General features: G+C 35.0%; 1 protein-coding gene across 8 annotated transcripts in view; it reads left to right on the forward strand.

The window, feature by feature from the left end:
* The window catches only part of ARHGAP5 (Rho GTPase activating protein 5), a 74698-nt gene that overhangs the window by 41547 nt on the left and 15802 nt on the right, over positions 1–17349 (forward strand). For 5 of the 8 annotated variants that reach the window (XM_036451306.2, XM_036451340.2, XM_036451323.2 and 2 more), the window contains one exon: positions 2670–2817. In XM_036451306.2, the coding sequence (XP_036307199.1) occupies positions 2670–2817 (148 nt within the window). Of the gene's footprint in view, positions 1–2669; positions 2818–3814; positions 4359–17349 lie in introns of those variants that run through there. The other 3 variants (XM_045585275.1, XM_036451316.2, XM_036451331.2) reach the window with 2 other exon arrangements.

Consider the following 17349-nt stretch of genomic DNA (forward strand, 5'->3'; position numbering starts at 1 on the left):
ATTTCATATTCCAGACTCTTTGATATATTATATTTAAAAAATTGAGAGTCCAGGCAGGGGTTTTTTTTTTTTTTTTAAGTTTTTTTTTGTTTATTGTATTACATAATTTTCCATTTCCCCCATTGACCTCTCCCCAGTCACCCCAAACCCCAGCACATGCTCTGACCCCTCCTCTCCCCCACCCCACACCTGTGTCAGTTGGTTATGCTCATATGCATGCATACAAGTCCTTTGGTTGATGTTTTATTCCCTCACCCTCTACTCTACCTTCCCTCATATACTGGACAGTCTAATCAGTGCTTCTGTGACTCTGATTCTGTTTTTTATCAGTCTATATTATTTATTATATTCCACAAATGTGTGAAATCATGTGATATTTATCTTTCTCTGACTGACTTATTTCGCTTAGCATAATGCTCTCCACGTCCATCTATGCTGTTGCGAATGGTAGGAGTTTCTTTTTAACAGCAGCATAGTATTCCATTGTGTAAATATACCACAGTTTTCTAATCCACTTATCTGCTGATGGGCACTTAGGATGTTTCAAAATCTTAGCTATTGTAAATTGTGCTGCTATGAACATAGGGGTGCATATATCCTTTCTGATTGGTGTTTCTGATTTCTTGGGATATATTCCTAGAAGTGGGATTACTGGGTCAGATGGGAGCAGCTAGTAGTTTGTAGGTTAGAAAGTACTTTACTGCTCCTAAGAGAGGACTCAGTCAATGTATTCCTATCTCAGTTTTGAAATTATAGTCTGTTTATTTCCACTACCTTCCATATTGTACTATTTTGGTGGTGGTGGTGGTGGTGGTGGTAGTGGAAGGGTCATTTAAGGAGTAAGGGTCCACATACTACTTGACTTGGTGGGTTAGTTCTAGAGCCAGAGCAAACATGCAATACTTTGATGACAACATTCCAAACATGTAATTATATTGCACGTACACTGGAGAGTGATAGTACATGAGGATTTAGAAGTTGGATTTTATGAGCTCTGGAGGTTTGCTAGATGCAGCGACCTGAAATTGAAAGTAAGAAAGGACTTAGTTAATTTTTCAAGATATCCAGAGACTTAGAAGAATACAGTGGGGATCCATCCAAAGGAGAGACTCTTCCAGAAAGAATTGGAAATTAAGATGAGAATTGTTGCTTTAGGTATTGAAAGCTTTACCTGTGCTCTCTTCCCCACCCACCCACACTTTTCTGCTTAGAAATTATATTTTTTATCCTGTTTGTAAATCAGTAAAGATCTTTTTGACAAATGTGAATAGGTTGGTTATTTATACCAGAAAAAAAATTATAGATAAAATTGACTAAAAAGGAATAATGGCAGTCAGTAAAGGTGCTCTAAAATGTATAAGTTACTGAAAACTTCCTTTTTCTATATTTTAGATACTCTCAATTGGGAGTGCATAATAGAATCATCTGTGGAAATGGTTACTATACCCTACTCCAAAAAGACTAACTCAATTTCTTCAGAGGTTGTTGAATTCCAGACAGTACTTTTGAGATGTTCTCTCCCTGGGTTAAAACCTACTTTCTCCCAGTGCTAGATTGAAGTTAAAACTCTGTAACTTTTTTTTTTTTATTGTGAAAATGCTGTGTTTATTACTTGTGCAAATTATCTTTAAGAAATAGGCCCTGACTCTTATTTCTTGGCTCAGTTGGTTGGATGTCATCCTATGCACAAAGGTTGCTTGGGGCACATGCTGAGGTAGATGGACTCAATCCCCAGTAGAGAGTGCGCAGGAGGCAGCTGATCAATGTTTTTCTCCCTCTCCTTTCCTCTCTAAAATCAGCCAAAACATATTTTTTAAATATGAAGAAATAGCCCTGCTGGTGTGGATAAGTGGTTGAGCATTGACCTATGAACTAGGAAGTTGTGGTTTGATTTTTTGTTGGGGCAAATGGGAAAAGAAGGGTCAAATGATGGGGCTAAAAGTCTGTGGAGTTACATAGGTTCACTGTATGTAATTAAAGTTATGTTCTTACAAATACAGCCATACCCCAAAACCTCATATAACATGTCCTAAAGACCAAAGAAAATTAACAGACCACTCCTAAACTGAATTAAGGATTGCTTACTCCTAGTTTCTCCTTTGTGTTGGCATTGAAAAATGATTTTTCCTAATCTTCCTACCTATCCAGTTTTCCACTGTTTTCCAAAAGAAACATTTTTTTTCTACTCATCTATTTTCTCTGTTTACTTTTATCTCACCATTGCTTAAGTTTCTGCTTTTATCAGAATTTATTTAATGAGTACCATTTTGATGGGCATGGTTGGATGTGGCTTTTATTTATTCATTATTTTTCACTGCTTTTATTTTTTTATATGTTGTTGTTAATCCTCACCTGAGGATATTTCCATTGATTGTTAGAAAGAGTGGAAGGGACAGGGAGAAACACAGAGAGAAAAACATACATCAATTGGTTGCCTCCCACACAAGCCTCTACTAGCCTGCAACCAAGCTATGTGCCCTTGACCTGAATCCAACCCGGGACCCTTCTATCCAAGGGCTGAAGCTCTATCCACTAAGCCAAACTGGCTAGGGCTGGATGTGGCTTTTAAATACTTCTTTTGATACAAAAATGTATATTTATTTTGCTTAATACTAATGTTATTCTAAAGGAAATTTTAATAGTTTTAACTTGAATATGTTTTCTTACAGCAGAAGAAGAAAACTAAGAACTTCAATCCACCAACACGTAGAAATTGGGAAAGTAATTACTTTGGGATGCCCCTCCAGGATCTGGTTACAGCTGAGAAGCCCATACCACTATTTGTTGAAAAATGTGTGGAATTCATTGAAGATACAGGTAGGATATAAATATCATTGCACGAGGTTTGATTTAAATTTTCACTTTGGCTGCACCAACAGTTTTTTAAAATGCTCATGATTCATTAAAGCTAAGTTTTGAAAGAGATGTATAGTTATTATTAGGATCATCTTGAGTATTAACTCTAGATATAACCATCTGATATCTGAGAGAAGTTTTGTTATTGGCCAGCATGTTTTTGTAAAACTTCCCTTTAGTAAGTGGCTAAGTCGAATGTTAAAATGTTAATAAATTCACCTTATTCTGGAATTTAGAATAACTTGGTTGTTAAATCATGCTATTTATTCATAGGTAGTTACGATTTAAATATATAATTTGAAAGTTTTTAATATTTTAAAGTAACACTTGATTTTTATTACTTATTTTACTCATGAATTTTTCTGTTAAAAAATAACAATAATTGCCCTAACCGGTTTAACTCAGTGGATAAAGCGTCAGCCTGCGGACTGAAAGGTCCCAGGTTCGATTCCGGTCAAAGGCATGTACCTTTGTTGTGGGCACATCCCCAGTGGAGGGTGTGCAGAGAAGGCAGCTGATCAATGTTTCTCTCTCATCGATGTTTCTAACTCTCTATTTCTCTCCCTTCCTCTCTGTAAAAATATCAATAAAACATATTAAAAAAATAAATAACAATAATTATGAATGTCTGGTCGAGGCCAGTTTGGCTCAGTGGATAGAGCGTCAGCCTTCAGATTGAAAGGTCCGGGGTTTGATTCAGGTCAAGGGCATATGCCTTGGTTGTAGGCACTTCCCCAGTAGGGGTGTGCAGGAGGCAGCTGATTGATGTTTCTCTCTCATCAATATTTCTAACTCTCTATCCCTCTTTCTTCCTCTCTATAAAAAATCAATAAAACATATTTTTAAAAAAATTATGAATGTCTGATCAGTGTTCTGCTCTCACATTGATATTTCTCTCTCCCTTCCCCTTCCTCCTTCCCCCCCTTTTTTTTCTCCCTTTAAAAATCAATTTTTAAAATCCTAAACAAAAAAAAACCTGAATACCCATATTCTTTCTAAAAAATCAAGCTCACTGGCCAGTGTGACTCAGCTAGTTGGACTATTATCTGTACACAGAAAAATGGTGGGTTCAGTTCCTGGTCAGGGCACATACCCAGGTTGCAGGCTTGATACCCAGTTGCTAGTCAATGTTTTTCTCTCACATCGCTGGTCATTTTGCTCTTCCTCTCTCTCTCAAACATATGAAAACATATTCTTGAGTGAGGATAAAAAAATAGAGTCTTGGTCAAGTCATATATCCTTACTGATTTTCTTGTTGACTTTTTTAATTAAAGAGTACTACTGAAATCTGAAGTCATGATTATAAATTTGTTTGTTTAAATTTGTCCTTAAAATTCTGTTAAACTTTGCTTCATGTGTTTTGAAATTCTTTTAGTTGCATATGCATTTATAATTATGTTTTTTTTATGAACTGACCTATTATTATGAAGCATTCTCTTTATGCTTTGTAGTATTCTTTGTTCTGGAGTCTGCTTTGTCTAATATTAACATAGTCAATGGTATTTTCTTTTTAGTAGTATTTATTGGTATATCTTTTCTATCCTTTTACTTTCAACTTTTATATTTAATGTAGTTTCTTGTAAACAATATTTCATTGGGTCTTACAATCCACTTGTTTTTATTGGAGTGTTCATTATGTTATTGATTAGTTTTTAATGTAGTTATCAGTATAATTGATTTTAAATCTCTCATCTTGTTGTTGTTTTTTCTACTATTTTTCCCATGTGTCCCTTCCCTTTTTCTTCTTTTCCTGCCTTCTTTTGGATTAATTGAATATTTTTAGTTCTGTTTTAACTCCAATATCAGATTATTATCTATCTCAGATTTTTAGTGTAACTCTTAAGTTTAAAATATACATCTTCAGTCACAGTTCATCTTCAAATATTGTAATATTGTATCACCATAATGTGTAGTTTAAAAACATTGTAATAGTATATTTAACCTTCCTATCTCTCGTTTTATTATTATATATTTTAATTGTACAACGTTTTAAACATCTCAGTACATGCATGTTTATAATTTTTGCTTTAAATAGGTAATTATCCTCATTTTTGAAAGATAGTTTCTTTGGTTATAAAAGTCTTTGTAACAACTTTATTGAATATAATTCATATACTCTACAATTGATTTGTTTAGGAAAGTTGGGGAACGTCTGGCCCTAGGGCCATATAAGGTCGAAAAAATCCTTTTGTCTAGCCCTGCCAAGGCATTATGGGTGGGTTAATTAAATCTTTGACTAAAGATAGCAGTCTAATTTTTAAGTTGATAATTTTTTTTTTAATTAATTAATTTATTTATTTTTTACATATTTTAATGATTTTTTTTTGCCCCCCTCCCACCCTCCCCCTAAGTTGATAATTTTTGTATGGACTACGAATGATGTTATAAAAACCCAAATGGCCCTTGGCAGAAAAATGGTCTTCCAACCCTGACTTAAAATGTACAGTCTAGTCGTGTATTCAGTTATGTGGCCATCAGCACAATCAATTTTAGAGCATTTTCATCATCCTCATAAGAAACCCCATACCATTAGGTAATCACTCCCTATTCCTCAAACCCACCCACCCATCCTTAACTTTCTGACTCTATAGACTTACTTGTTCTGCTTTCTTTCAGTTAACATGTTTTCAGAGTTTATCCATATTGTAGCATCTATCAGTATTTCATTTTTATTGCTAAAACTTTTTTCGATAATGAACATTTGAAGTTGTTTCCACTTTCTGGTTATTGATAATAGTGCTGCTGAATAGTCTTATATAAGTTTTTGTATGAATGTGTTTTTCACTTCTCTTGAATAAATTGCTAGGTCATATGGTAACTCTATATTTAACCATTTGAGGAAACTATACCAGTCTGGTGTTCCGAAGTGGCTGCATTATTTTACATTCCCGCCAACAATATTTAAGATGTCCAATTTTGCTAAAACTTATTTTCCGCTTTTTTGATTACAGCCATTCTGAGCAGGTGTAATGTGGTATCTCATATAATTTCAATTTGCATTTCCCTGGTGACAAATGATATACAGCATATTTTCAGGTGCTTATTAGCTATTGTATATTTTCTTTGGAGAAATGCCTATTCAGATCCTTTATCTATTTTTAAATTGAGCTGTTTGTCTTCCTGTTTAGTTTGTAAAATTTTTCTCATCTATAGGTTGTCTATTAAAATTCCTTGATGGAAAAAAAAAAAATTCCTTGATGGTATTGTTTCAGCCACAAAAGTTTTAAAATTTTGACATTGTGCATGGTATCTAAGAAGGTTTGCCTAATCTAAGATCACAAAGAATTATTCCTATACTGGAGGCCTGGTGCACGGATTCATGCACCAGTGGGGTTCCTAGGTCTGGCCTGTGGGGATCTTTGTCATCCGCTAAGGGACCCCCACTGGTGCACAATTGGGGGCGAGATCTCAGAGGGGCTCTAGGGCGTGTCCAGCCAGTCCCAATCTGCTGGACCCCAATAGCAAGCTAACCTACTGGCTAGAGCATCTGCCCCTGGTGGTCAGTGCACATCATAGCAACTGGTTGAATGGTCGGACACTTAGCATATTAGGTTTTTATTATATAGGATTATATAGGGTATTCTAAGAGTTTTATGTTAGCTTTTATAATGAGATCTATTTATCCATTTGGAGTTATTTTTTTATAGGTGGTGCAAGGAAGGTTTTCAGCTTGATTTCTTTTGCATGTGGATATCATTGTCAAAGTCCCTTTTTTTTTTTTAATTGCCTTGACATACTTTTGAAAATGAGTTGACCATGATCACGAATGTGTCTGGACTTATATTTCATTGATCTATATGCCTATCTTCATCTATTGTTGGATACCTAGGTTGCTTTCATACCTTGGCTTCTGTAAATAATGTTGCAATGAACATATGAATGCATATATCTTTTCAAATTATTATTTAGGTTTCTTTAGAAATACCCAGAAGTGGAATTACTGTGTTCTTATTTATCTTGTTATAGCCTTTGTTTTAAAGTCTATTTTGTCTGGTACAAGTATTGCTACCCCAGCTTGTTTTGTTTCCATTTTTATGAAGTATCTTTTTCTGTCCCTTTGCTTTTAGTCTGTGTGTGTCTTTTGATCTGAAGTGAGTTTCTTGTAGATAGCATGTGTACCTGGTAAGGGTATTGTTTTGTTATCCATTCAGCCACTCTCTTTTAATTAGAGCATTTAATCCATTTAAATTTAAAGCAATTGTTGATAGATATGTAGCTATTGCCTATTTTCTATTCATATTTTTTATCTTTATTTTTCCTTTTTCATAAAGAAGTCCCTTTAACATTTCTTCTACACCTGGTTTGGTGGTAACGAACTCATTTAGCTTTTTCTTGTTTGGGAAAGTCTTATTTTTTCTTTAATTATAGATAATATCTTTTCTGGATAAAGTAGTCTTGGTTAAAGGTCCTTGCTTTTCATCACTTTTAATATTTTATCCCAGTTCCTTCTAGTCTGAACATTTTCTGTTGAGATATCAGCCAATAGTCTTCACTTTTTTCACCCAGCTCCCTAGCAAGTAACTAATCTCTTCTCTTGCTTTGTCTTGGTGTGGGCCTCTTTGGGTTCACCTTGTTTGGTATTCTCTGTGCTTCTTGGGCTTATATGTCGATATGCTTTGCTAGGTTAGGGAAGTTTTCCATTATTATTCTCTTAAATAGGTTTTCTTTTTTTTTTTCTCTCTCTCTCTCTTTTCCTTTGGGTACACCTATGATGCAAATGTTGATATGCTTGATGATGTCCCAGAATTCCCTTAAATTATCTTTTTTATCACCCCAAATAAAACTCTATACCCATTGTGCATCTACTTTTACCTAGTCCCCTCTTGCCCCAGCCTCTTGTACCCATCAACCTGCTTTCTGTTTCTATGGTTTTACTTATTCTAGATATTTCATATAAATGGAATCATACCTTATGTGACCTCTTGTCTGTCTGGCTTCTGTCACTTCACATAATGTTTTTGAGGTTCATTTATCTTGTAGCATGTCATTGTATGGACATATGCCATGCTTTATTTACCGGTATTCATTCCTCAGTTGGTAGACACTTGGTTTGTTTCCAACTTTTGGCTATTGTGAACAATGCTGCTATGAACATTCATGTACAAATATTTGAGTACCTGTTTTCTTTTTTTTCTTTATTGATTAATACATATGTGTTCTTATTCTTCCATTGTTCCCCTACCCCCGCTCATGCTCTCACCCTCCCTAGTGTTTGTCCATTGGTTATGCTTATAAGCATGCATACAAGTCCTTTGGTTGACCTCTTCCCCCTTGCCTCCCCTGCCTTCCCTCTGAGGTTTGATAGTCTGATCAGTGCTTCTCTGTCTCTGGATCTGTTTTTGTTCATCAGTTTACCTGGAGAGCATCAGACTAAGCAAAATAAGTCAGTTTGAGTACCTGTTTTTAATCTTTTGGGTACATAACTTAGGAGTGGAATGCTGTGGGTCACATAGTAACTCTGTGTTTAACTTGTTTGAGGCACTGTCAAATTGTTTTCTATAGTGGATGCACCATTTTACATTTTCATCAGCAGTGTACAGGAATTCATATTTGTCCACATTCTTGCCAACATTTGTTATATTCTGAATGTGTGTGTGTTTTAATTTTAGCGATTCTATATCTTTTGATAGAGATTATTGGTAATATTGTCATCTTAACAGTATTAAGCCTTCCAGTCCATGACCACTGGAGGCCTTTCCATTTATTTAGGTACTAGGAGCTCATTTGCAGGAAGATTCCTGCAAGCGGCCACTGGGGCCACGCGCATCCACCATTGCTACCTGTCCCGCCCCGCACACGCCACTGCCCCTGTTGCTCGTGCTTTCCCTCTAGCAGCCACCTTGCTTTTCACTTTTCCTCCCTCTTCCTTCTAAACTGTCTTCAGTCTTCACTCCTCCCTAGCGTATGCAAATTAACCACCATCTTTGTTGGGTTAATTTGCATACTTGCTCTGATTGGCTGTGGGCGCAGTGAAGGTACGGTCAATTAGCATTTTTCTCTTTTATTAGTGTAGATATTTTAGTTTTTCTCATTACTGCTTAATAGTTCTCAGTGTACAAGTCTTGCATTTCCTTAGTTAAGTTTATCCCTAGGTATTTAGTATTCTTTTGAATTATGTTGTAAACAGAAATTTCCCCCCCCCTTTTAGGTTTTTTATTATTAATTAAATTTATTGGGGTGACATTGGTTAATATGACCATATAGGTTTCAGGTGTGGGTTTCCATGTCAGAAGATCTGTATATTGCATGAGTGCCGGCCACCCAAAGTCAAATCTCCTATTACCAAATAAAAAAATTTTTTTAATTTCATTTTTGAAATTTTTGTTGCTGGTGTATAGAACTAATTTTTGTGTTAAGATCTTTTAGTCTGCAACCTGTTAAAAAAAATTTTATAGCTCTATTTTGTGTGTGTGTATTCTTTGGGATTTGAGGTCATGTCCTTTATGAAGAGAGATAGTATTACTTCCTTTTATTTTTTTTTTTTCTTGCCTAATTGCTCTGACTCACACTTTTGCTATTTTTTACTACATAATAGCTGTAGTAAAAGCAGGCATCCTTAGCTTATTCTTTATTTTAGAGCAAAGCTTTGATTTTTTTTCACCATATGTTACCTATGAATTTTTCAAAAATATTCTTTAGTATATTGAAAAAGTTCCCTTCTGTATTAGTCTCCTGGGGCTGCCATAACAAAGTCCTACAAACTGAGAAACTTAAAACAACCAAAATTTATTCACTCACAGTCAGAGGCTAGAAGTGTGAAATCAAGGAGCCAGCTGAGTCACACTTTCTTGGAGACTGGATAGAATCCTGCCTTGCCTCTTCCTTGCTTCTGGCAGCTGTGATACTCCAATTCCTGGAACCTTTAGGCTCTCCCTGTGTGTCTCTGTCTTATACCAGTCATTGAGTTAAGAACTCATCTTACTCCAGTATGACCTCATGTTAGCTTAACTAATTATATCACAGTGGCCCTGTTTCCACCATAAGTCAACTTCTAGTTTGTTGAGTATTTTTTGTTATGAAAGGGTGTTGAATTCTGTTAAATGATTTTTCTGTGTCAACTGAAATGATCATGTGATTTTTTTTTCTTTCATTTTTTCTTTTTTTTAATATATTTTATTGATTTTTTTTTACAGAGAGGAAGGGAGAGGCATAGAGAGAGTTAGAAACATCGATGAGAGAGAGTCATCGATCAGCTGCCACTTGTACACCCCCTACTGGGAATATGCCCGCAACCAAGGTACATGCCCTTGACCGGAATCGAACCGGGGACCTTTCAGTCCGCAGACCTATGCTCTACCACTGAGCCAAACCGGTTTCGGCTCATTATTTTTTTCTTACGTTGAACCACACTAGCATTCCTGAGATAAATACCGCTTAATCATGAAATATAATCCTGTTAATATGCTATTGGATCCAGTTTGTTAGTATTTTGTTGAAGATTTTTGCATCTATATTCATATGGGATATTGCTCTATAGTTTCTTTTCGGTGTCTGTCTTTTGGGCCATAGTATCAGGGTAGTATCTCATAGAAAGAGTTTGGAAGAGTTTCTTCCTTTAGAGTAGTATTTTAATGAGAGCTTTCTCTGGTTCTAAACGTGTGCTAACTTCAGAATCTATTGAGGTATACCTCAATATGTTAGAGACTTTCTAAATTTTTTTCATTTTATAGTTTTTCAATTTGGGGCCTTTTGTCACTGTATCTGCTGCTAATATTTTGCTTTTCCAACTTGTAACTTCTAATCTGCTGTAAGTCAAGAAAACATGGCAGAATTAGCTTAAATTGTGCATTTTATTAGATTAAATGGACTCTGGAAAAACAGGAAGTGGTGCTCCTATAAATGAAATAATATATTAGTGCAAGGGCTTTGTGATATCTTTTTGGTTATTTTTTGACTTTTTTGTTTCCCTTCTCCCCCACCCCCTCCCCCTCCCCCACCCCCACCCCCTCCCTCAGTTATGTTAGATGAAGTGATCAGATGACCAAGTTCCAGATACGTGAGGAATTTTTTTCATCGCTATTTGCCAAAATTTGTATTTGCATGTAAACATAGTTAATCTGGAATGCCCTCACTATTGCAAATGAATTATAAAGAAAGCAATATAAAGCTTTCAAGTTATATTTCTTATAAAACTGAGTTAGGGCAAATGCCAATGAGGTTCTTTAAATATAGTTCTAAAAATTGTGTGTTGCTCCAACACACCAATGATGTGTTGGAAATAATTGAGGTGATGTAGATGAATGAATCTTGGTGTTATCTCTAAAGTAAATATATGTATTTTTAAAGAAATAAAGCCTATTAATCTAAACTTTAATCATTTCCATTTGGTGTTTTGAAGAATTGGTTATAGTCTCTCATTTTTATGTTCACTCCTTTGCATAGCTCTTCAACCCGTACCATGCTTTTCACTTGGCAAAACTTGAGCTTTGGTTAAACTAACTCCCTGCGTATTCTGTGGTTGGACCAAAAAGTGGATCATGGTTGTAGAAAAACATAAACTGTGTATTTCACTTTAAATATATGACCACAAATCTGAAATAATCATTCCATAATTCCCTAGCCAATTTATTATCTTGCTTTTGTAAAGGATTACTTTTTTAATAACCATTTTTTCTCTTAAATTTTGAAGAGTTTTGAACTTTCAGAAATGTAAGAACAACATGATTAAGTGCCTATATATACCTTTCACCTAGATTCACTATTAACTTGTTGCCATATTTCTTAAACTTTTTTTCTTCTCAGTTAAAATTAAATTATGTAATATTCTGTGTATATTCAAATTCCCCCATTGACCTAATAATCTTCCTTAAAAACTTTCATTCTTTCAGTTTAGGATCCAGTCAAGGATCATTAATTACATTACTTGTTGTCTCTCTTTGGTTTTCTATAATTTAGAATAGTTTCCTAACTTTTGTTTGTGTTTTCATGATATACCTTTTAAAGATTTTAAGCCCCCTTTTCCCCCCTGAACATTCCTAAATTTATTTTCTAATTCCTAGTCAAACACTAGTTAAACATTTTTCTCTGGAATTCTACATAGGACTAATGTATCCTTAATTGCATCACAGGTTGCATTAGGAGACAAATGATGTCATTTTATAAAGGACTTTTTATGTTGCTTTTGGAATTCTGGGCTGATAATAACTTTACCAATGTCATTCAGATATGTGGTAAAAGTTGATATCATTGACATCTGAATGTAATGATTCAAGTGACCTGTTTATTTTTGATTGAACAAAGAGGAATATTATATATTAGCCCTTAAAGCATTGTTTAGAGAATGCCTATGTCTGGCAGGAATTCCATAAGGTTTTCTGGTATATTAATATTACCTTTTATGGTTTCTAGTAGCTTTTTGAAGTATGTTTTGTTAGCAAGAACATTGCCTTCTTTTTCAATATTTGTTGTTATTGATAGTATTACAGATATATCTCCCATTTTACTCCCCATTTCCCCCCTCTTACTGGTCCCTATCCCCCACCAACCCCCAGGTCAAAGCATTGCCTTCTTGAAGTTGCTGGTCATTGGGTTTTAGCTAAAGCTTTAAAAACATTTTTTCCGCTGAAACCGGTTTGGCTCAGTGGTAGAGCATCAGTCTGCAACTGAAAGGTCCCGGGTCAAGGGCATGTACATTGGTTGCGGGCATATCCCCGGTAGGGGGTGTGCAAGAGGCAGCTGGTCGATGTTTCTCTCTCATCGACATTTCTAGCTCTCTATCTCTCTCCCTTCCTCCTCTCTGTAAAATATCAATAAAATATATATATTTTTAAAAAACACATTTTTTCCTTTATAACCTTTAGATCATAATCTCCATAAGAGAAGATACCCCTCGGTTCTAAAACAGTCTATAATTAAATTCTTACTTAGTACATTTTTTAAAAAGGTGCTTCAATTTTTTTGAGAACCATGAGTCTTTGTTCTTGTGATATTAGTTACACATTAATAATATTTAAGTCTTTATATTCCAAACTAGAATTAACATTTGTGTGTTTTTTCCTACAAATACAAAGAATGCGTGATCATTGATTGCTAAAGATGAGAGAGAATAACAGCATTTATGCTACAGTAAGGTTTTTCAAATTTTATCTTTATATACCAACTGAATAATTTGGATTATGCTGAGCCACTAAGTTGTAATATAAGTATATGGATTTTGCATTATGTTGATAATGGATGATGAAAGTGATGTACAACATGCAAGATTCTCTATGGTTATGACAAGGAAACAAAAACTATTCTTAAGTAAAATCTGTCTTAAATGCTTTGTTTCTTAAGTTAAATTGAAACCTGCCATATTGTAATTTTTGTGGTTGCCAACCAAATTATCACCCCAAGGTCACGAGGTCATGAAAATTTACTCCTGTGTTTCCTTCTAAGACTATGGTTGGCAAACTGCGGCTCAAGAGCCACATGCGGCTCTTTGGGCCCTTGAGTGTGGCTCTTCCACAAAATACCACGTGCGGGCACACACATACAGTGCAATTGAAACTTCATGACTTCACAGAAGTCACTTTTCGGCTCTCAAAAGAAATTTCAATCGTTGTACTGTTGATATTTGGCTCTGTTGACTAATGAGTTTGCCGGCCACTGTTCTAAGAGTTAAATCAACAATTTAGGGATAGTTATACTTCATTCCTTTTACATTTTGGATTCCTTTATCTTTTTCTTGCTTAATTATTCTAGCTAGAATTTCAGTACAGTGTTTATTTAGAAATGACAAGAGCAAGCATTCTTTTTTTGTGGTTCTTCTGTTCTTTTACTTTATATTTATTTATATTCATTCTAATTTTTCCTTTCATTCTGCTAGCTTTGAGTTTAGTTTGCTCTTTTTTTTTTTTTTTCTATTTCCTTAAGGTTAACTTAACCTTCAAGTTGAAATTTTGAAATTTTTTTCTTCTATTTTAATGTAGTATATATTTACAGCTACAGATTTCTTTCTCATCACTGTTTTTGCTGCATTCCTTAGATTTTTGTATCTTATATCTTCTTTTTTTAATCAAAGTAATTTCTAATTTTATTTGTAGTTTCTTCTTTGATGATCTATAGGCTATTTTTAAGACTATGTTGTTTAACCATAGCCGCTTTGCGCAGACCAAAGGTTCAAAGGGCATTTATCTTGGTTGCAGGCTCCTCCCTTGCCCAGGCCTTGGTTGGGACTCCTGCAGCAGGCAACCAATCTCTGTGTTTCTCTCATATTGATGTTTCTCTTTGTCTTTCCCTGTCTCCTCCACTCTCCCTAACAATCAATGGGAAAATGTCCTCCGGTGAGGATTGACCAAAAAAAAAACAAAAAAAAAACCAACATTTAATTTCAACATATTTGTGAATTTTCTTTTTGTTACCTACTTCTAGTTTCATTTTTTGTGGTCAAAACATATTGGCATCGTTTCAAAACCTTTAAATTTATTATTGTTTTGTGACCTAACATCTAGTCTGTCCTAGAGAATATTCCTTGTATAGTGTGTTGCTCCTCAGTGGGTGTGCAATGTTTATTTGGTTTAGTTGCTTTACTATATTAGTAAGTTTTCTATTTTCTTGGTGATCTGTTTAATTGTCTATTCATTATTGAAAGTATAGTATTAGACGCAGGGGTCCTCAAACTTTTTAAAGTGGGGGCCAGATCACGGTCCCTCAGAGAGCTGGAGGGCCGGACTATATGAACTACTAATTCCTACTGTAACACCTCGGCTGCACTCACTGCCCAAAAAACCTGGCGGGCCGGATCAGACTCCTCTGCGGGCCGCAGTTTGAAGACGCCTGTAACAGTTAGAGTCTCTAACTTTTATAGTTGAATTATTTCTCCCTTCAATTTTGTCAATTTTTGCTTCATATATTTTGGGACTCACCCTGTTAATCAAAGTTTTATGTCTTTGGGTGTCTCTTATAACAATTCTTGTCATAGTTTATCTTTTCTGAAATTAGGGTAGCCACCTAGTTATTTGGTTATTATTTGCATTGAATGTATTTTCCCATTCTTTTACATTCAACATATTTGTTTCATTGGTTTATAGAGAGTGTTTTGGGAGTTCATAAACTTGGATTATTTTGTTGTGTAACCCATTTTAAAAGTAATTTCTGAGAACTTAATTCTACCATTTCCCTATTTTATGTGTTAAACTTTTTGTTTCTCAATTCCTATAGTATTGCTTTCTTTCGTGATTTTTTTCTAATGTGACCTTCGATCCCCTCTTGTTTCTCTTCTGTATATTTAAAAATTATTTTCATAGTCGTCATTTTGGGCATTAAAATTAACATCTTAACTTTATAGCGATCAGATTTTAATTTAAAAAAACTTTGTTTCAATAGTATATAAACTCTGCTTCTTTACAACCGTCTCCTACTTCTTTGTATTGCTATTGTCACAAATTACATTTTTATACATATATACCTATAACATAGATGTATAATAATTATTTTATGCATTTCTTTAAGTCATATAGGAACAACAGGAGATTTACAAATCAAAAATACAGTATTTGTATACTTACCTATGTAATATCTTTTATCTTTGTTATTTAGCTTTTGTATGACTTCAGGTTACTGGAGGACCCCCACTAGCATTCCTTGTAGTATGTGTCCACTAGTGATAAACTCCCTCAACTTTTATTTATTTAAGAATATCTTTAACTTTTCCTTCATTTTGAATGATAGTTTTGCCAGATACATAACTCATGGTTGATAGTTTTCCCTCTCTTTTTCTGAAGATAATTTTTATTGTGAATTCCTAGGATGTAATGACTCACTTCTCTCTACTTCTCCCTCTCTCTCTTTTCATGTAGCTCTCTTGAGTTCATCCTGCTTGCAGTTTCAACTTCTTAGATGTGTAGATTTGTGGAATTTTTGTTTTCAAAATTTAGGTTTTTCAGCCATTATTTCTTCACATATTTTCCTTTATATCAGGGAAAGCCTTTGTATGTATATGTTGTTATGCTTGATGGTGTCCCAGAAATCTCTTTGGTGCTATTCATTTTTCTTCATTATTTTTCTGGTTTTGCTCACTGACTGGATAATCTCAAACAATTGTTAAGTTCATATATACATATATACATACATATACATATACTTATACATACATATACATATATATATAATATATATATATATATATTGATTTCAGAGAGGAAGGGAGAGGGAGAGAGAAGTAGAAACATCAACGATGAGAGAGAATCATTGATCAACTGCCTCTTGCACGTTCCCCACTGGGGATATAATTCCTGTGAATTTTTGAAACTGTTGATTTAAAGTCTTTAGTAAGCACAATAACTGTTTTCCTCATGGACAGGTTGTATTAATTACTTTTTGTCCTGGAATGTACCATCCTGTTTTATTTCTTTGCATGCCTTTTAATTTTTTGTTGAAAATAACAGTTTTCAGCTCTAACCGGTTTAGCTCAGTGGATAGAGCATTGGCCCACAGACTGAAGGGTCCTGGGTTCGTTCCAGTCAAGGGCATATATCTTAGTTGCAGGCTTGATCCTTAGCCCCTGGTGGGACACATGCAGGAGGCAAACAGTCGATGTGTCTGTCTCTCTTACATCGATGTTTCTCTCTGTGTGTCTCTCCCCTTCCCTTATACTCTCGCTAAAAGGTCAATGGAAAAATATTATATTCTTGGGTGAGGATAAATAATTAAATAAAAATAAGTGTAAGGAAAAAAAAGAGAGAAAAATAACAGGTCTTACATATTATATTATAACATATCTGAAAATCAGATTGTTCCCCATCACCAAGGTTTGCTGTTGCTGTATATTGACTATGTTTGCTTGTTCTACGACTTTTCTAAATGATATATATTTTTAAGTATATTTTTATTTCAGAGAGGAATGGAGAGGGATAGATAGAAACATCATTGATGACAGAGAATCATTGATCAGGAGCCTCTTGCATGCCCCCAACTGGGGATTGAGCCAGCAAACAGGGCATGCCCCTTTGACCAGAATCAAATCTGGGACCCTGCAGTCTGCAGGCCGACACTCTATCCACTGAGCCAAACCAGCTAAGGCTCTAAACTATATTTTTAAAGTCTATATTTTCTTACGTTGTGTCCACTGAAGTCTGTATTCTGGAGCTTAAATGGTTAGCTAGTGTTTTGACAGTTCCCTTAAAATGCCTGAGCCATGGAAAGAAATTATTTCTAAGTCTTTGCAGATTAGCTCTGTGGAACTCTTTCAGCCCTTAAACCAAACCATTTATAACTGCCTAAACCTTCACCCTCAGCTTGGACATAGCCTAATGGCCAGCCAGAGGTGAACGTTTAGAATCTTGCCAGCCATTTTCTGAATATACATCCAGCCCTAGGCGTGCATGTGGATTTCTCAACTCCCCAGTACTATATGTAGGAGTTTATAAAAACCCTATTCCCCTACTATCTATTTTTCCCAACATCTTCCCTCCTAGGCTTTTCAGTTTATTGCTGGTCCTAACTTTTGCTCCTTTCCCCACATTGATACAGCTAAATTTATGCCTTTGAATGCTTGAGAGAAGCTACTCCAAC

The sequence above is a fragment of the Pipistrellus kuhlii genome, unplaced genomic scaffold (genome assembly GCF_014108245.1).
Source record: "Pipistrellus kuhlii isolate mPipKuh1 unplaced genomic scaffold, mPipKuh1.p scaffold_m20_p_1, whole genome shotgun sequence".
NCBI classification, from domain to species: Eukaryota; Metazoa; Chordata; class Mammalia; order Chiroptera; family Vespertilionidae; genus Pipistrellus; species Pipistrellus kuhlii.